Source organism: Propithecus coquereli, unplaced genomic scaffold (genome assembly GCF_000956105.1).
Source record: "Propithecus coquereli isolate 6110/MARCELLA unplaced genomic scaffold, Pcoq_1.0 Scaffold214, whole genome shotgun sequence".
Classification (NCBI taxonomy): Eukaryota; Metazoa; Chordata; class Mammalia; order Primates; family Indriidae; genus Propithecus; species Propithecus coquereli.
In genome coordinates this window covers 6,345,557-6,363,669 of record NW_012146523.1, presented here as the reverse complement: position 1 = coordinate 6,363,669, position 18,113 = coordinate 6,345,557, and the positions used below count along the sequence as shown (strand labels likewise).

The following is an 18,113-nucleotide window of genomic DNA, read 5'->3' as shown; positions in this document are numbered from 1 at the left end:
TGTGTGTGTGTGTGTGTGTGTATGTTAACGCCTTGGATAGCAAAAGGATTTTCTTTAGTTCTTTAGTAATGAAACCATGAAGGTTATGATTTTTGCTCTGCTCAGGTGTTGAAGTAAAAGGGTGGTATCTAGCTTTCTGAACAGAATTCTAATATTCTTTCCAAATTTAGTGATAATCCCTTTTCAGAAAACATACCTGAAAATTTGTAGGACACAGACTCTAAAACTAGGCCTTAGGCCTTACCTGTTTAAAGGTAAAGAAAGACAAAATTAAGTATTCTGGGGCTTTCTTAAACAGCCTTGTTATATTTGCTCTGTAGCTGTAAACTTTGGGTTTATTAATCATAAAAATTATAATTTAGCCATGCATGGCAACAAATCATCTATTGATTCAATAAGGGCATCTTGCATTTCTTGGAATACTGTAATTAGATAACCAATTTGTAATTAAGTAAAAATGAAAGCTGACCTTTCTCCCTGAGATGATATAACACTAACCATATGAAGAAAAAAAGATTTATGATTCAAATGAGCCTAAATAGAATTTAAGGGAATGGAACTCTTTCCTCTTGGGAACTATCATCTTTCTCCTTGTCAGTAGCACAGATGTAACAAAATATCGAATGTACTGGAACACAGGAATTTCAATTATGCATTCACATGACATTCCAATGTGACATGCTGCTCTGTAGAGTAGATATTTGATGCAATCCATCAACTATTAAAATTCTGTCAGCGTAATGGTAAGATTTCAGAGTACAGTGCAGAACCTTGTGCTGAGAAACAGAAACAAATAACCGATTGCTTTGACAAAGTCAGCATTTTCACTTCCTCACAGCAAAAAGGGAATTCCTAATTTAGCCTAACAGTGCTCTCTCCTCAGAGTCTGTTCAGGTGATCAACGACAAAGTGCAAACAGAAATGCTGTTGCTTCCCTAAGTGGGGCTGGACAACTTTCCAGGAGATCCAAAATGGTCCCAGGGTCCAACAGAGATCTTTTTTCACTCAAATACCAGGATGATGGTTATAACCCATGTGAGACTTTTATCCCTTTTCCCAGAGTTTTTTTCTAAATCTACAAAAAAGCACACTGTATTCTACTTAGAAAATTAAATCTCCAAAGAAACAAACTTAAATGGCAAATTTCAGCAAACTATACACCCATGTTTTCTGTTCTTCTTTTCATGCCTTTACTGTACCTCTCCCTTCTCTGTATCATTCACTTCTCTCTTACCAATTGCCACCCCTCCCGTTTAACCATTAATCCACCCTAGCAAAGTGACCAAGGGCACTGTGCTCTACTTGAAAGCTTGCTGAAGCACTGTGTTTCTCTTCAGATGCAAACCTGATTGAGATCTTAGAGCCCTTCAAGTCAAGCCTGAGAAAGAACCTGAAGGGCTCCCACTCAGGAGTCAGTATGCACGCATGATGATGTCTCTAACAGAGAGAGCTCATGCATGATATTCTCTCAAAATGAGAAAAGAAAAAATGTGATAGAAAAGTTGCAAGCAAATTAGAATTACAGGTAAACATATTTGAGATGTGAATATTGACATTTTGAATTTATTTGTAAAGTAGGCTCCCATTACTGATAAAGGAGGTACCCAATGGGCATTTTTTAAAGTTTTATGTCTCGGATGGTTTGTAAGTAAATGAAATAAGCACTAACCTGAGCACTTTGTCTTATTTATAGCCACAAAGGGGCTCTCTACCAAACTCATTAGCATATTAAGTTAAATAAGCATTATGAATGTGGTAAAAATAGGTGATTCTCAATAAAGTTGCCTATTCTCCATTTTCTTCTTATAACAACACTCGCTGTATATAATTGGGCTAATATTAAGCATAATGAGAAGTCTACTTTTATAACAATAATAATTTATTGCTTGCTGTTTTCCAGGAAATATTTTAAGGGCTTTAATATTTTACTTTATTCAATGAGCAAAACACATAATTATTTAGGTATTATTATGTCCATGTTACCGATGAGAAAATTGGCTCAGGAAGTTTAAGTAAATTGCCCAACACCCTATAGCTAAGAAGAATTTTCTATCCCCATGTCTAACCAAGAATCCATGTTATTAATCATCAAGCTCCTCATTTATTTTTCTCAGATCCAGGCATTTTTTTCTTGCTGTTTGATGGTTTGTATGTTTTTATATTTTAGTGTCACAGAGTGGTTAATTTAACCCCAACTTTGATGATGAAACTAAGGTCAGTTGGATGAAGTTACTTATGCAATATACACAGCAAGACAGCTACAAAGCAGTTGATGGTACAAACTCCCTGTTTCCATGACAGTAATTTTTTTTATGTTAAAGATAACAAAAGTGGTGGGTGGCCTAGCCTCTTCTTTTATCCAGGAATCCACCCCAGCCATAAACATTACATTTTAAACCTAATGGCCTAAGCCCAAACATGATGCACAATCTAGTCATGGGTAGTGATATAATATCAGTGAGATGTAGCCGCAGCAAGGAAAATTCAAGGGGAAAAATTAAAACACACACACAGACACACACACACACACCCCTATTGCTCTAGGAAGATGTGTGAGAAATAATACATGCAAACATGGGGCTGAAGCTGTGCTTGGATAGAGAGGGAAGTATATGAAAATCTTTGCTAATGTCCTGTGTGACAGTTTAAATAAAGACCCATATAATCATTTTCCCTTCTCCTAACTTCTCTAGAAATACTGAAGACTCTTACATACTTAGACAAAATATTACAACTTTGCCAGACGAGCATTCCTTTTGGCCACAAAGAGATGATGATGAGCCTCAGTGTGAGGACTAAACATTAGTGTTCTGTAGATGAACACATTATTTTTTTTTAGAAGGTGGTTGTTTCCTTCTAGAAAGTGTCCTCTTTAGAACTTGGCAGGACTTCCCTTTTCCTTTGTTGGCTCAGTCTGTGCTATGCTATATATTGGTTTGGCAGCACATGTTGAATTTTACCTTATGACTTGGACAGAAAAGTTTAGCCTGGATATGTTGCATATTGGTATGATTTATAGAATGTAGACCAGATGAACTCAGAAAGCCCCCAAGGTGTGTAAATAATAGTAAACAGAGGGATTTGCAAATTATGGTCCAAAATTCTGCTGTGGTAAGCTATATATATTTTATTCTTTAAATAAAAAACAAACTATTGAAGTTTCAGGAGCAACATGGAAAGTTCCATATTTAAAAAATAAGATGGACAAAGCCCAAATATAAAAACCAGATTCTCTGATCCTGAGTCCAGGAAATGGATGCCTGTACATTTAGCTCCCTGGTATTTAATATGTGCTACCTTACTTAAAATGGTCTTCCAAAGGCGTTAAAATGTAGCATTGCTTCTTCTTGGTACAACTAACACATTCAATAATAATAAGGATAATAGTAATAAGTATATATAGCATGCCATGCTTTCTACATTATTCTCACATATGTTCTCTTATCTGATCCTTCCAAAAGCACTGTTAAATATAGTGACAGAAAAGAAAACAAAGGTGCAGATGAGGAAACAAAGGCATTCCCAGGAGAGTCATCAGAGGCCCTGTCACACAACTTCCAGTCTGACTTCTTTTCCCTGTCTCGCACTCTCACGAGCGTGTTGCTATTGAAATCTCTATCTTGTGCTTCTATAGAGCTAGAAAGCCTGGAAGACCTAGACAAAGATAAATGTAATCATTAGCCTCCAGTCTAGATTCTAATGTAGTTTTTCATACTTTTCACTTGAAACTGATGTAATATTGTGCCACGAAATGGAAAATCTAGCAAGTAGAAAATAGAGTTTGAATATTTTTTGGAAGAAATTTTCCACTGCAGAAAAAGAGAACAGCTATAGTTAGTTAATATAACAATACTTACCCACCTGGCTATTTATCTACATCCATCTAGTAGTAGACAACTACCTTTATATTTGAAATATATCGCTTCAAATCAACACTTGGCCACGATACCTAAAATTGCCCCCAAAGCACAATAGACTGCGGCTAAAGAAAGCAAAGCATAACAGAAAGAGAAGAGAAACAAAAAGACTCTTCTTTTATAATGAATTTACTTGTCCAGAGTTCTGAGCTCCTGCATGAAGCAGAAATTCCTCATTCATAAGAAATGGTAGACATCAGCTTGGGAGGTTGACTGATATTTCCTCCAATAAAGTTCGCTCACTATTCCGCTCTCTCTTTCTCTCTCTATCTATCTCTAACTCTCTCTTGTACATGCTTTTGCAGAATTTCAGGAACAGCTTTTTATCTGGAGAAAATGGCTGCCTGAAAGAGTTACAGAATATAATAAAAGCTTTACCCCAAAGCTTCTATGCATTCCAAAAGCTTGCACTCGGATAATAGAAACATTTAGCCTCAGGTGACTGAGAACACTTACTGTTGGTTGCATAACGTATGGCGGATGAGGCATCCATGAAGTGCTCTGGACCTATGCATCAAACAGCATTTATTAGCACAAGGCAATCACAGAGAGAACTTGGTTCTTGCGTTCAGTGGAGTCACACTAGGTCATAAGAAAGTGGAGTCCATCTGACTTTACAGCTAATTAGTGCTCAAAATGAAGGATAAAAGGGAATTCTTAAACTTGATTAATTTGGTCCCTGAAACATGGTAAAAGGTAAAGCAACTTCTCATTTCACTGGAGCTGGCTTCAGTGCTCACATGGATCAAGCTAAGTCTTGGAACATATTTTGAGGTTGATGTTGAAGACTAAAGTCTTAGAAGGCCTCAGAGACCATTTGGAGGTCAACTCTCAGGGGATTCCCTGGAAAGTAATGAAGGAAGCAAGAGTTGACTGCTAAGATTTCCTCTTTTTCTGTCACCAGTTATAACTTCAAATGCTCAAGTGATCTCATCTTAGAAATATGTCCAAGTGGTAAAAGTTATGGTAAGAACTAAAAAGATAAACCAGAAATTTAGGAGAGTGATTTGGGTTAAACCCAAGTTAAGCATGTTTGCAATTTTTTTTCCTCTCTTTGTAATTGGTACGACAAATACAAATGAGTATTTGAGCCAGCCAACTGTTCTTATATGTACCATGTGTCAGCCAAATGAGAAAGTCAGCCTGTACAAGCTGAATGTCACATAGAGAACCCCGAAGATTCTGTTTTTCAATATCCTCACATCAACAAAATTTCAATACACTTTGGATTAAAAAAATAGTGGTGAAAAGAGAGACTCAACAACATAGGAAATTGCTCTAATCCCTTTTTGAGAAAAGGGAGCTGGAGTTAAATTCCACTTATGAGCCCTCCCAAGTAAAGTCACTTTTCTGTGGATATTTTATTCATGTCACCAAAGTGCTCTACACTGTGGCTCAATGGGTGGTCTTGGCTCAAACAGAGGCCAAGATTAGGAAAAAAAAAAAAAAAAAGGAAACGCACGCACACTACAACCAGACAGGCCTGTGGGAAGTACAAAAACTGGACAACACCTGCACGTATCCTTGGGTGTCCCAAGGAAAGGCGATTAAGAAATCAGCCATTCTGAGACCCTCTAATGCAATTCAAACAAAAGTCTATTCCATTCACCCACGGATATGTTTCAAGAGTCTGAGTGCAGAAAAAGAATGAAAATGATCTGCTTCAGGGAAATCAGTTAAGGAAAAATGCGTACAGTCTCAAGTTTGATTCTCTGACAGCTGGGACATCCTGAAATGTAGTAGCAGAATAAGGTGAAACTTCACTGAATTAGTAGCAGTCAGCATTACAGTTTTACTCATTGTAAAACATCCATCCCAACGATCTGCAAAATATAGAGAAGCACATGCATGCACACGCTTTCACTCTCTCTTTCTCTCTCCAAACTTTTTAAAAAAGTGACACTAGACTCTTTCTACGTGCAGCATTTATAGGCACTTTCTAATTAGAATTGAAAGAATTGTTTAAAGAACAATATTAGGTAGAGAACACCAGGGAGTAATATCAAGTATCTGATAACTCAAAGGAATAAAATTAGAAATATTTTTTTAGGAAGAAGTGTGACTATTTCAATCCACCTGTGTACTTGGAACTAACTGGTTACAACATCTGGTTTAAGACACACATGGAGGCTCAGATTTTCCAGCATCTCGACATGCGGAACCCCTGAGGTCTCTTTTGCTTCTCTGGAACTGAGAATGAAGTAAGAACAGGGAGTAGAAACAACTTTTCACCACTTTGGTAATCTTCTCTATTTCTTGGGAAGTATGATTTAACATCTGTCTGTGTAGCTTTACCAGGACAATCATGACAAAATGAGATGACAATGATGAACCATCCTGGTGTGAGGAAAGGAATTGCTAGAAATGTGCTTTCAGAAAGGACACAATAAGGAATGTGAACAACCAAAATAACATACAACAAAAAATAATTTCCCAGTGGTAAGAGCTGTATTAATGTTGGTTGGAAAGTAGCGTAATCATGAAAACTCAGCGGGAAGAATGAAAAGCATAGTGGATCTTATTATTCAGTGAATTGATGCAAACAGGCCTTTGAAAGTACAGGCTGATTGATAACTTCAGCATTATTACATTAAGATGTGACTCAAGCATATGAGGACAATTTTTCTTTTAATTCTACTGTGTCCTTTTTGCCTCTAAATAGTGTATTGCTGGCAAGGAAAGATCTCTCCTAAGGTGCAGGTAAATTGGACATACCTGGTATGTGGAGACAGGGGAAGCAGCAATGAATGGCGTGATAGATGTCTGTGGAATCATGCGGTTGGTTGCAATACTGTACGGTGAAGAATAAAATCTGCAAACAGAAAACAAAAAAAAGAAGATTCATGAAGCTGCTGCATGCCTGGCCGCTAACCAAATGCTATCAAGCACCTCTGGGAAAGACAGGTTTCTACCTGCATGTTTTTCCACCAACTGTTAACAGGAGCATTCGGGAGATTTACAGTATCTGATTCCACTAAAAGAAATAAATTGTTCTGAACAAAATGACAATGTCGAGTCATCTTATAAAATTAGCAACACAAAATCTCTCTCTTATGCCAAGTGAATGAGTCTTTAACCAACAGAAGAAGAAAAGCCAAAGGCATTATTAAAAAAAAAAAGAAAAGGCAATGTCATTTGAAAGCTCTTTGAAAGAAAGGCAAAATGAAAACACCAAGCTGTATAAAGGTGGATGATGTTACACACACATGAATTGCATCCACTCATTCAAGAAATAAGGATCAGTTTCTAGAAAGTTCTGGATATTTTATGCTAGGCATGGGCCCATGCTCTCATGCAGAAAATACTTTCTCCATGAAAAGAGAAGAAAGAGGACAATTTTTGTTTAGGTTGGAATAGGAATGTTTTCTTGAATTAATCAAGGCACTGGTAGAGATATTAAATCTATATAATATATTCCTGTAGACTTTGTGAAAAGCACTGAATTTTCTAGTTGCCCAGAGCCCTTAATTGAACAGTTACAGAATGATATCAGGCGGGATTGGGAATTTACAAAACAGAAGAGGGATGGATGATCCTTCTGGAGATCTGTTAAAGGGTAGGTTCTGGATATGAAAATAGTGGTATGCCCATCTCTGCTCAGACTATGCTGTAGAGTCCATAAGTTACTTAATATTCAAATTCTTCAGCTGAATTTTAAACCATGTATTCTGCTTCATGTCTCGCTGATAAGTGAAAGGCTAGAGTGGTCAGGCATAGAATTGATGAAATTGATCTCAGATTGCCTGAGATGAAATATATAAGAGATATGAAGATAAATTGCAAAAATGCCTATCAGGAATAATGGTATCATTATTTTACTTTTCCATACTTTTAGTAAAACTTAATTACTCTGTTTATTTTTTTAATAGTATGACTGAAGTTAGAATTTGGGGGACAAAGTCTTCATCAAGCCTCGCGGGTCACTGATATTTTGAGTAGAAAATTTCATGGATTACTTTTCTAAGAAAGCCTTCCATAAGACTCTCACTGATTGTAGAAGAGCTAGAATTTAAGGTTTGCAGGATTCAAAGAGTAAATTATTCAATTTTAGGTTACTATAAATCTTTAAGCAGGGATTACGGAATTATAGTACTAAATTTACTTTATATCTTAACAAGGATTTTATAAGGGCATACACTTTGGATTAAAAAAATATATAGATGAAAAAATTACCCCACTGTACAGTACACCCTTATTATCCATACACACTGGACCCCTAAGTTTATAGTTGTGAAGTTTAAGAAAAAGACATAGACTACGTATCTATTAGAATTGCAAAGAAAAAGATGATACTAAGTTAAAAAAAAAAAAAGCAATACTAAGTGCTGACAAGGATGCAGAAAAAGTAGAACTCTCACACATTGCTGGGGGGAAAGCAAAACAGTATGTCATTTTGGAAAATAGCTTGGCAGTTTCTTATAAAGTTAGACATACATATACCATATGACCCAGCAATCCCACTCCTTGGTACTAACTAAAGATAAATAAGAACTTTTGCTACGCAAAAACCTTAATGCAAATGTTTATAGCAGCTTTATCCGTACTTGCTCCAAGCTGGAAACAACCCAAATATCCTTTAACTGAATCCATAAACAAACTGTGGTACATCCACACAATGGAACACTACTTAGCAATAAAAAGGAAATAACTACTGATACGTTCAACATGATGAATCTCAAGTAAATTATGCTAAATGAAAGAAATCTGACTCAGAAGGCTATACACTATATAATTTCATTGTACTGCAATATGGAAAAGGCAAAACTATAGCAGGATAGGGGAAAGGGCTGATTCCAAAGGGCATGAGGAAATTTGGTAAGGGGCTGTGGATATTCTATATCTTGATTTTTGTGCCAGTTGCATGCCTGTGTCTGTTCTTCAGAATCATAGAACTGTACCCTAAAAAGAGTGAATATACTCTATGTACATTATACCTAATAAATGTGACTTTAAGAAAAAAAGACAATTACTATGTAAGAAAGCTTTCATCCTTCCACTTAAAAAAATTATTGAGCATTTACTATGCATAGAATGAAGACTCTAAAACATCCTATAGAATTTCTCTATTTATTCACTTGAATTATAGCTTATTCTTACACTAATCAGCCTAAAACCTTCCAAAGGCTTTCTATTGCAATGAAAACAAAATTTGAACTCGTTGTACTGGCCAGTGCAATAAGGCGACTTTTACCTCTCTGATATGTGTTTTTCCTACCCCTCTCCCCATAGTCAACCAGGATGCAACCGCACTTAGGATGCAACCACTCTTTTCTGTGCCATGATCTCATCATTCTCACTCCCATCTGTTCACTGAACTTGCAATTCTCTCTACCTAGAATGTTCACTTCTCCAAATTGTCATACGGCTGCCTCTTTTTCATTTTTGGTCTCTCTCAAATGTCCCAGCTTCAGGGAGGCCAGTGTCTCAATTACCAACTGCCATCTCTGCCCCAATTGCTCTTAAACCCTGTATCCTAATTTATTTTTTTATTGCTCTTATCACTATCTGAAGTAGTAATTTAAAAAATTCTCTATGTATTCTATGGAATGTATGTTTGTGTCCCCCAAAATTCATATGTTGAAGCCCTAACCCCTACTCCTAGCGTGGTTGTATTTGGCGATGGGGCCTCTAAGGAAGTAATTAAGGTTGAGTGAGATCATAAGGACAGGAAATTGATGGGATAGAATTAGTGTCCTTAAAAAAAGAGACACCAGAAAACTCTAGTTCTGGCTCCCCACACATACACACACTGAGGAAAGGCCCTATGAAGGCAAAGCAAGACTGCAGCCACCTGCAAACCAGGAAGACAGCTCTCACCAAAATTGGGTAAAACCTTCACCTTGAAGTTCTAGTGTTCAGAATTGTGAGGAGATAAATTTCTGTTATTTAAGCCACTAAGTCAGTGGGACTTTGTTATAGCATCCCGAACTGACAAACACAATGTATGTATTGACTATTTCTCATTCTAGGTCAGCCCCAAGAGGGTTGAGTATGTATCAGCCTTGTTGCCTAGAACAGAGCCTATAACTATACGCCGAATGAATGAATAAATGCAAAACAGCTTAGGAAATCCAGTGGTGATGATAGTACAGGATGGTCAGTGCCAAGATGATGGGAGAACGGAGGGGTCCCTGAAATGGGTAGGAAATCAAGAGACAAGAGCCCTGAGATGGACCAACATCACATATTTGTGAATGCTCAATGGAAGCTTAACTAATACCTGCTTTCTGAGCATGCAAGGACATTAGTAACTACGGAACACAGTCCTTTCCTATGAAAATAATGGTCAGCGTTTAAAAATTCCCTTTAGGTCTTATCTTTGACAGACATTATTTATGAGGCAGTGAACAGAAAAACTTATTTGGAGCTCATAATGACATCAGAGGCACCCAAGACCACTCAACAAACAGTCCTTCTTAGACATTATGCAGTGATTTAACTTCTGGTAGAAACCCAAATTCAGCCTCTTATACAGACAGAGCAAATTGTACATCACATTTTAGTGTGGCTGATCTGTTTTGTAAAATGTACCAATTGGAGTATTAAAAATGAAAGCAATAAAGATTGGATTGACAGGCAGAGTTTACAGGAAATTCTATGGGGAAAACAGAGAGCAGAAGCATAAAGAAACCAGCCAAGTAAACTGATACTAGCAAAGAGAACTCTTGGGGGAAAATTTAATGCAGTTTTGGTCTATCTGCTCTAATCCTATCCATCAAACAAGAATTATATTTCATACTTGCCAACAAGTTCCAATACTGCCACTCAAGTCAGAGTCATTTAGAACAAAAAATGCAGTGGGAAGAATGGACTCAGAGCACTGTCTTGATCCCCTAATTCTGGTATTCCGAAATAAGCTCTTCTCAAGTCCAAACATAAACCAGATGAATTTACTGGAAAGCCTTGCTTAAACCATGACAAGAGAGGCTACTATTGCATCTGAGGCTTACAGGTACCATACCTAAAGAAAATACACAGGGCCATACTCCAAAGAACGGCAGAATGTGTTTCCCAATCTTGTAGCTTTTTCTCAGTTCCTGCCATGTGTCCTTCATGGGTTTGAAAACACTTCCGCACAATTTTCATGTTAAAAAAAAATTAGAACATCCAAATAAATACTTCAAACAGAAGTGTCATGTTATTGTGGAACAGAAAAGAGAAAATTGATGGAACTTTTTAGCCATAACAACAAAATAAGGTAATTCTAAACATGTGTTTATATTTGGTAACATACATATTATGCCTTGCAAATGTTGTAACAGAAATGGGGAATGAATTGATTAATAAACTATTTTCCTGGAAATAGTTTTACTCTCTTAAGAGTTATTTCTTTGCCAAGATTCACATAGCATTATGTGTATACCAAGTGCCCTTTTTATCCTTAGCCCTTAGCTCAGTGGTTCTAAGCCACAGGTGATTTTGCCCTCCACCCCTCAGCAGAGATTTGGCAATGTCTGGGGACATTTTTTTTGTTTTTTTTTGCAGGGAAAAAGGAATCTCGCTATATTGCCCAAGCTGGTCTCAAACTCCTGGCCTCAAGTGATCCTCCTGCCTTGACCTCCCAAAGTGCTAGCATTACAGGCATGAGACACTTGTCCAACCTGGCGACATTTGTAGTTGTCACAACTGTGGGAGGAGGGGGACTACTGTCATCTAGTGGGTAAATGTCTGGGACACTGCTAGACGTGCTACAATGCATAGCACAATTCCCACAACAAAAATTCTCTGGGCCTAAAATGTTAATAATGTTGAGATTGAGAAACCTTGCCTTAAGCATATGAGCTAGTTACCTCTGCAAAAGTTTCTTTCACACAAAAGAAATACCAAATGCCAAAGTGGCTAAGAGGAGCTAACTAAATATTATCTATAGAACTCTAAGCTGGTCTTTGAAAAACGTAAAGGAATGCAAGGATTACTTGGTTCTCTGGCGTTAAAGGCACGTGCCCTCCAGAAGTCCAGGAAATGCAAGTCTAGGTCACTAACAGGACATTATTTTGCCCACAGAAAAGTCATCTTCAGGGATTTGGCAGTCAGTAGCAATATGGTGAAATCTTATTTCACTGACAATAAAAATAACATGAATATATCAACAACCCTAGGGTAGAATGTTTTTTACTGTAGAAAAAACATATAAAATCTTATTTGCACACTGAAATAAACAGCACTGGCTTGTGTTTCATGTCTACAGGCAATAGTGTTAGAGTTGGAACCATGAATACTATCCTCAGGGTAATACAATAGCACAAGATTAATAAGTTATTGGTCATTTTTGTTGTAATACCAACATATCCTTCACATTAGATTCCTTTCCTAGTGTAATAAGGTAAGGCTTCTGTATCACTTAATATCAAATGCCCATATAAAACAGCTGGCAAACCAATGCTATAGAAAACACTCTTTTCACATCTCCCCCAAGAATACATTTTATTCAAATAAAACAATCCAAGAGGCTTTTACACAGCACCTTTCAGTGAAAAGGGCACAGGAAAGATGAGATTTTGAATATGAGAGGGATTATTCCTCACCTCCAATCCCCATATTTGAAAGGCATAGAATTTTATATCGGACTGCTAAAGAAGCAATAGGGCATCAGTAAAAACAAATTATAGAGTTTTGCTGAATAGCTCCAGAAGAAGAATGGGTGTTTTTATTCCCGTAAGATAGCCTACAGTAAAACGTACAAAGGTTTTTACTTTTCAGTTGTGACACAGATACTTCTTCACTCTAACCTTCAAAGCTTTAGATAGAAGTGACATTGAAATAATTTTTTTAAAGTGATAATTTGAATAGATTCAGGCAGATGACAGAACTGATATTTTCTACTGCCCAAATGCAAACAGCACAGATACACCATGGTCTAGTTACAAAATGTTTGTTCCTCATTAGCTAACAATCAAGCTAAATTTGGGAGTCTTTATTTCAGTTTCATGTTTTTGTATTAATGTGGAGGTTATAGAATTCAGAACATTTAACTGTTTATGCAGTTTGAGCTACTAGCTACAATGCAAATACATATTTGCTTATGATAGTCAGAATGCCCTATGGCTTAGTATACACTTACAGGATACCGTAAGATCATAAAATATGTCCTTTAGCTAGGATGTGGCATCTTTCCAAGAGGAAAAGCTCATGTCAGTGCACTATGAAGAAGCCTTCCAAATTCCTCCTTAGAACACAACTGCCTTTCCTCTGTGGTACTAAGGAATTAATTGTCTTTATTTTTCTTTTTGAAAAAATATAAAAAGGTAAACAGTGAAAGATAAGTTTCCTTCTTGTCCGTATTTCCCAGTACTCCATTGGCCTTCTCCAGAGACCGACTTTCACTTTTCTCTGTGTACTCTTTCAGAAATACTTTATACATATATAAGTGAATATATACATAAATCTTGTAGTTCTTTGTGCTTCTATGGCAGTAGTATTAATATTTGCATTCCATCTCATATTAGAATCATATATATGTCCATTGTCCTTAACATGATATAAAATTTTCTTTTTCAAATTTTTAACCAAAATGATTTTCAACAGTACAATAAATTAATACCTAAAAGAAGTTTGTTGAACTCAACTGCCTCAGCAGTAAGTAATGTTTAACAAAATTAACTGGATTGGCATAAGTTGCAAATATATCTTTGAATACCAGTTTTTATTTGTAAAATGGGACCAGCCTCATCCCTACAGTAATACATATTTGTCTCTCTGTTAGGTTACTTATCTCTGAGTTAGTTTTGGCTGCTAGATGGAATACAGCCATGTGAATAGGGAATACCACACTCTATTCTGGACAATCACGTTATATTCCTTGGTAGGTAATCTATCTAAATCTATCTATAGCAGCTTCCATACCTGTAAAAGGCATGTGCCAATGTTAACCCAAGGGACAGTATGTTGAGAAAATATTTGTGGTTGACATCTTATATGCATAGAAATAGTTGTTCTACTAGTGCCCTGTTATTAGGTTGTTACCACATAAAGTAATAAAATCAAAGATGAGCAAAACATTTTTAAAATAATCTCTATGAAGAAATATCAAATGCATAAGATTACTTAGCTACAAACTTCCTATTTCTTTGAATTTCACTATGTAAAATTTCTATCTTCTTGTCATCAACAATACAATAGATAGTCCAATGCTTCCAAAATTCCAATCTTACCTCAGGACCTGAGAAACTCGAAGGCAGTTTGACTGCTTTAGGTGAAACCAGAGGTTGTATTTAAAAGAATCTGGTTAAGATTTTCCATGGGGACGGACTAGGTTCATGGCTGGGAAAGTAAATGGTTTCCCTGGTGTCAACTTGCCAAAGCCAGGCTGACGTCATCAGTCACATTTCCTAATTTTGATTTGGCATTTACAATATTGAGCTAAACAGTCTATAAAAATGAATAAGATATGGTCTCTACCTTAATAGTCCAGCAGGGAAATACATATGAGTGTCACTAATTACATGATAAAAAGACTAATTGTCAAATGTATTATGGGAATAACAAATAGAGTGCAACAATAACATCAATATTTACACTGATGATTACATTGTACCTTATCAGATTCCTTTAATATTTATAAAGTCTTTTGAAAATATACTAATATTATCATCTCCATTTCACAGAGGAGGAAACTAGAGTGCAGACAACTTGTCCATGGTCACGCATCTGATAAATGACAGAATTTGGATGTGCATCTAGGTAGGCTTGTTCTGAAGCTTACATTCTTAATCATCGCTTATGTTGATTCTCTTACAACTGATTGTGTAACTAGATCTGCTTGGTATGATTAATGATGTTCTTGAAATGAGAACAGTATCTTTAAAAAGTATGTGGGAGATGATTAGGTATGGCCGTGTTTGAACTCAGGAAGAGAAAATTCCACGTGTAACAAAACACAGATCTGCAAAGCAGCATGGGATGTTCTGAGAATCACACACAGTCCAGTTCAGCTGCAGTAACCAAATCATGGGGTTCTTTTTGTGTCATTTGGGAGAGTTTGAATTTCACTCTGTAGTTAGTATAAGGCCACTTAATACTTTAAACCAGGTAGGTAGGTGATTTCTATGATTATATTTGTTTAAAAATGTCTCACAAAGAAATGTGAAAATGGTGTGGAAGGGAATTACATTAAAGGCAGGTACAAAGCAGCTTAGTACAGGTAGGGAATGGTGATTGAATAAACTCAACAAGTGGCAGGGATGAAGGACTGGGTTGAAGATATATTTCAGATATAGATTGAACAAATCTCACTGATCAATTTGATTATGAAGAATGTAGCAGAAGAAAGAGCCCATAGAACTGGAGTTTATAGCCTAAAATTGCTTTAGCACAGCAGTCCCCAACCTTTTTGGCACCAGGGACTAGTTTCATGGAGGGTAATTTTTCCACATACTGGGGGTGGGGATGGGGTGGGGGTGGGGGGCAAGGATGGTTTCGGGATGATTGGAGTGCATTACATTTATTGTGCAGTCAAACCTCTCTGCTAATGATAATCTGTATTTGCAGCCACTCCCCAGAGCTAGCATCACTGCCTCAGCTCCACCTCAGATCATCAGGCATTAGATTCTCATAAGGGGCACGTAACATAGATCTCTCGCATGTGCAGTTTACAGTAGGGTCCATGCTCCTATGAGAATCTAATGCCGCCACTGATCTGATGGCAGGCGGAGCTCAGGTGGTGATGTGAGCGATGGGGAGCGGCTGTAAGTACAGATGAAGCTTTGCTCGCTTGCTCACCGCTCACCTCCTGCTAACAGGCCATGGATCTGTACTGGTCTGCAGCCCAGGGTTTGGGCGCCACAGCTTTAGAGTGAGTTTTAAACAAAGGAAAAAATTATTTGACATGTAGCATTTTTTGTTTGAATTTGTGTGGTTTGTATTATGAAGTATTAATGAGGATAATGACCTCCATTTGAGACAAAGACATCTAGTAGCAATACCTAATAAACAGTTAGAAACATAGATGATAGATCTCTGCAGCCAGTTATAGATTTGAACTTGGGAGTCTTCAGTTCCTGAAAGCAAGAGGAGTGGATGAGATCAACCAGAAAGAAGAAACAGTGAGAATAAACTAGATCCTGAGAAAGATTAGTGAAAGCACATACAAGAGGAATCAGAAGAGACTGAGCAGTAAGAGTGGGGATCGAGAAGGAAGAGCAAAGAATGAAGTTGTGGGATCCAAGGGATAAGAAAGTTTCAAAAAGGTATAAATGGCAACAAAAAGAAAAGTCAAATGGAGCAAAGTTTCAAATAGTATAAGAACTAAAAGTGTCAGTTACAACTGGTCAATTTGGAGGTCAAGGACATCAGCAAGGAAAATTCCAATTAGTTTTAGACTAAAATTTCTACCTCAAGAGGCTAAATTAGAGAAGAATAAGTGAAAACAGTTTGTATAGAAAACTGAAGATATTTACCAGTGAAGACAAGGCTAACACGGTGTGGTTGCTAGAAGTGATGCTGTTGGCAGGAAAGGGCTGTTTTGTTTCTACCCTCTTTGTAGGTGGGAAAGACTTGAGTATATGCACAGGCTGAAAGGAATACTCAGTAGACAGGGAAGTATGGATAAGAAGGACTTGAATTCTGGAAGGACTGGTGGTACCGTTAGCAGAAAGACAAGGAAATGAAGTGAGGGAAGATGATAAGCTCAATTTCAGTGGAATAAAGTTCTTTATTATATGAGATTAGAGACTATAATATAATATAATATTAGATAAAATCAAGAATTTGGGTATCCTTAGCTTCTCAAGTTTGTTTCTTGAGGAAAATATTCATTGTTGTAAAGATCTAAGTGGGCAGAGGCAAAGGGTGAACCACTTTTACAGCTGTTCAAATAGTTCAAAAGATGCAACATTACATTGTTAATATAAGGTATAGATGAAGACATATCATATTTCAGATGATTTAAGGTTGACAGCTGTACCTGCAGCAATCTCAATACGGTCTAGAGGTGGTGACTTGAAACGTGAGGTAGAAATCTTCAGGAGAACGGAAAAATGTTCATTGTGTGTTAGACAGTCCTCACTGCCTCGAACCTGGCACCACCCAAAGTTCACCTTTGGCTGCTCAGATTAGAAGCTGAAACCTCAATTTTGTTTTCTCTTTGGGCTTGTAATGAATAAGAACGAGTACTTGGGAAATTATGTTTTTAGATAATTTTAAATTGTGCATCAGAGAATGATGCGTAAGAAGGTATCACTCCCCAATTCCAGTTCTATGTTTACAAATGACTCTTGATCAATTTTGTCTTAACGAATCTCATGAGTTAGGCATGTTTGACATTGAGCATTTCATCTTCCTGCCACTTTTTTCCTTACCTTTCTGGTAATGGTACCACCAGTCCTTCCAGGACTAAAATTTCAGAGTCACTTTTGTTTCTCTCTTCTGGCATCAAATATAACATCCAGTCATACAATGTTGTCAGAGCTCTCAGCTTAAAGCATCATTTGTTCAAAGAAGTTTTAGCTAACTACCCGAGGAAGACCAGACTCTATATAACACCCTGCAATTCACTGTTGGATGCTGATTTTGTATAAATAATGAAAAATTGTTAATGTCAATTTCTATTGCTACAACGTAGGAGAGCAAAGACTGGGCCTGTCTTATTCAACAGTAAGTCCCCAATCTTTGATAGAGTCTGGAACATAGAATTGTTTGATGGCTATTTGCATAAATGACTAGTTCCTTCAGGTTGTCTCTCCTTTTGGTTCCCTTCTCCTATTCATTCACTGACCACTCTAAAACAAACTCTTACGCTTTCATAGCTGGACTATTTTAATATCCTGTTAATCATGCTTTCTACTTAGAGGATCTTCCTGCTCCAATTTATTCTTCATTATTAATACTATATCACTCTGTTGCCAAAAAAAAAGCCCATAATGACTCTCCAGGCTTAGTAATTAAAAACCAAATCTTTAAACTTGCAAATCTGGCAGCAACAAAACTTTCTAAACTTACAAAGCTCCTTCACAAGAAACTTTCACCCTCGTCAAACTGGCTGATTTGCTCATCTCTACAAACTCCACTTTCATTCATACGAGTCCACTTTCTCAAAAAGCACCTTTGCTGGAAATGGTGGCCACGCCTGTAATCCTGGCACTTGGGGAGGCCGAGGTGGGAGGATTGCTTGAGGCCAGGAGTTTGAGACCAGCCTGAGCATGAGCGAGACCCCGTCTCTACAGAAAATACAAAAATTAGCCAGGAGTAGTAGTGTGTGCT

The 18,113-nt window shown here is 37.1% G+C and overlaps 1 protein-coding gene across 4 annotated transcripts in view; it reads right to left on the bottom strand.

Moving 5' to 3' along the window:
- The window catches only part of RBMS3 (RNA binding motif, single stranded interacting protein 3), a 725,478-nt gene that overhangs the window by 85,876 nt on the left and 621,489 nt on the right, over window positions 1-18,113 (bottom strand). For 3 of the 4 annotated variants that reach the window (XM_012644534.1, XM_012644536.1, XM_012644535.1), the window contains 2 exons: window positions 6,633-6,729; window positions 4,374-4,424 (listed from right to left, as the gene is read on the bottom strand). In XM_012644534.1, coding sequence (XP_012499988.1) covers window positions 4,374-4,424; window positions 6,633-6,729 — 148 coding nt within the window. The remainder of the gene's footprint in view (window positions 1-4,373; window positions 4,425-6,632; window positions 6,730-18,113) is intronic. The other variant, XM_012644537.1, reaches the window with a different exon arrangement.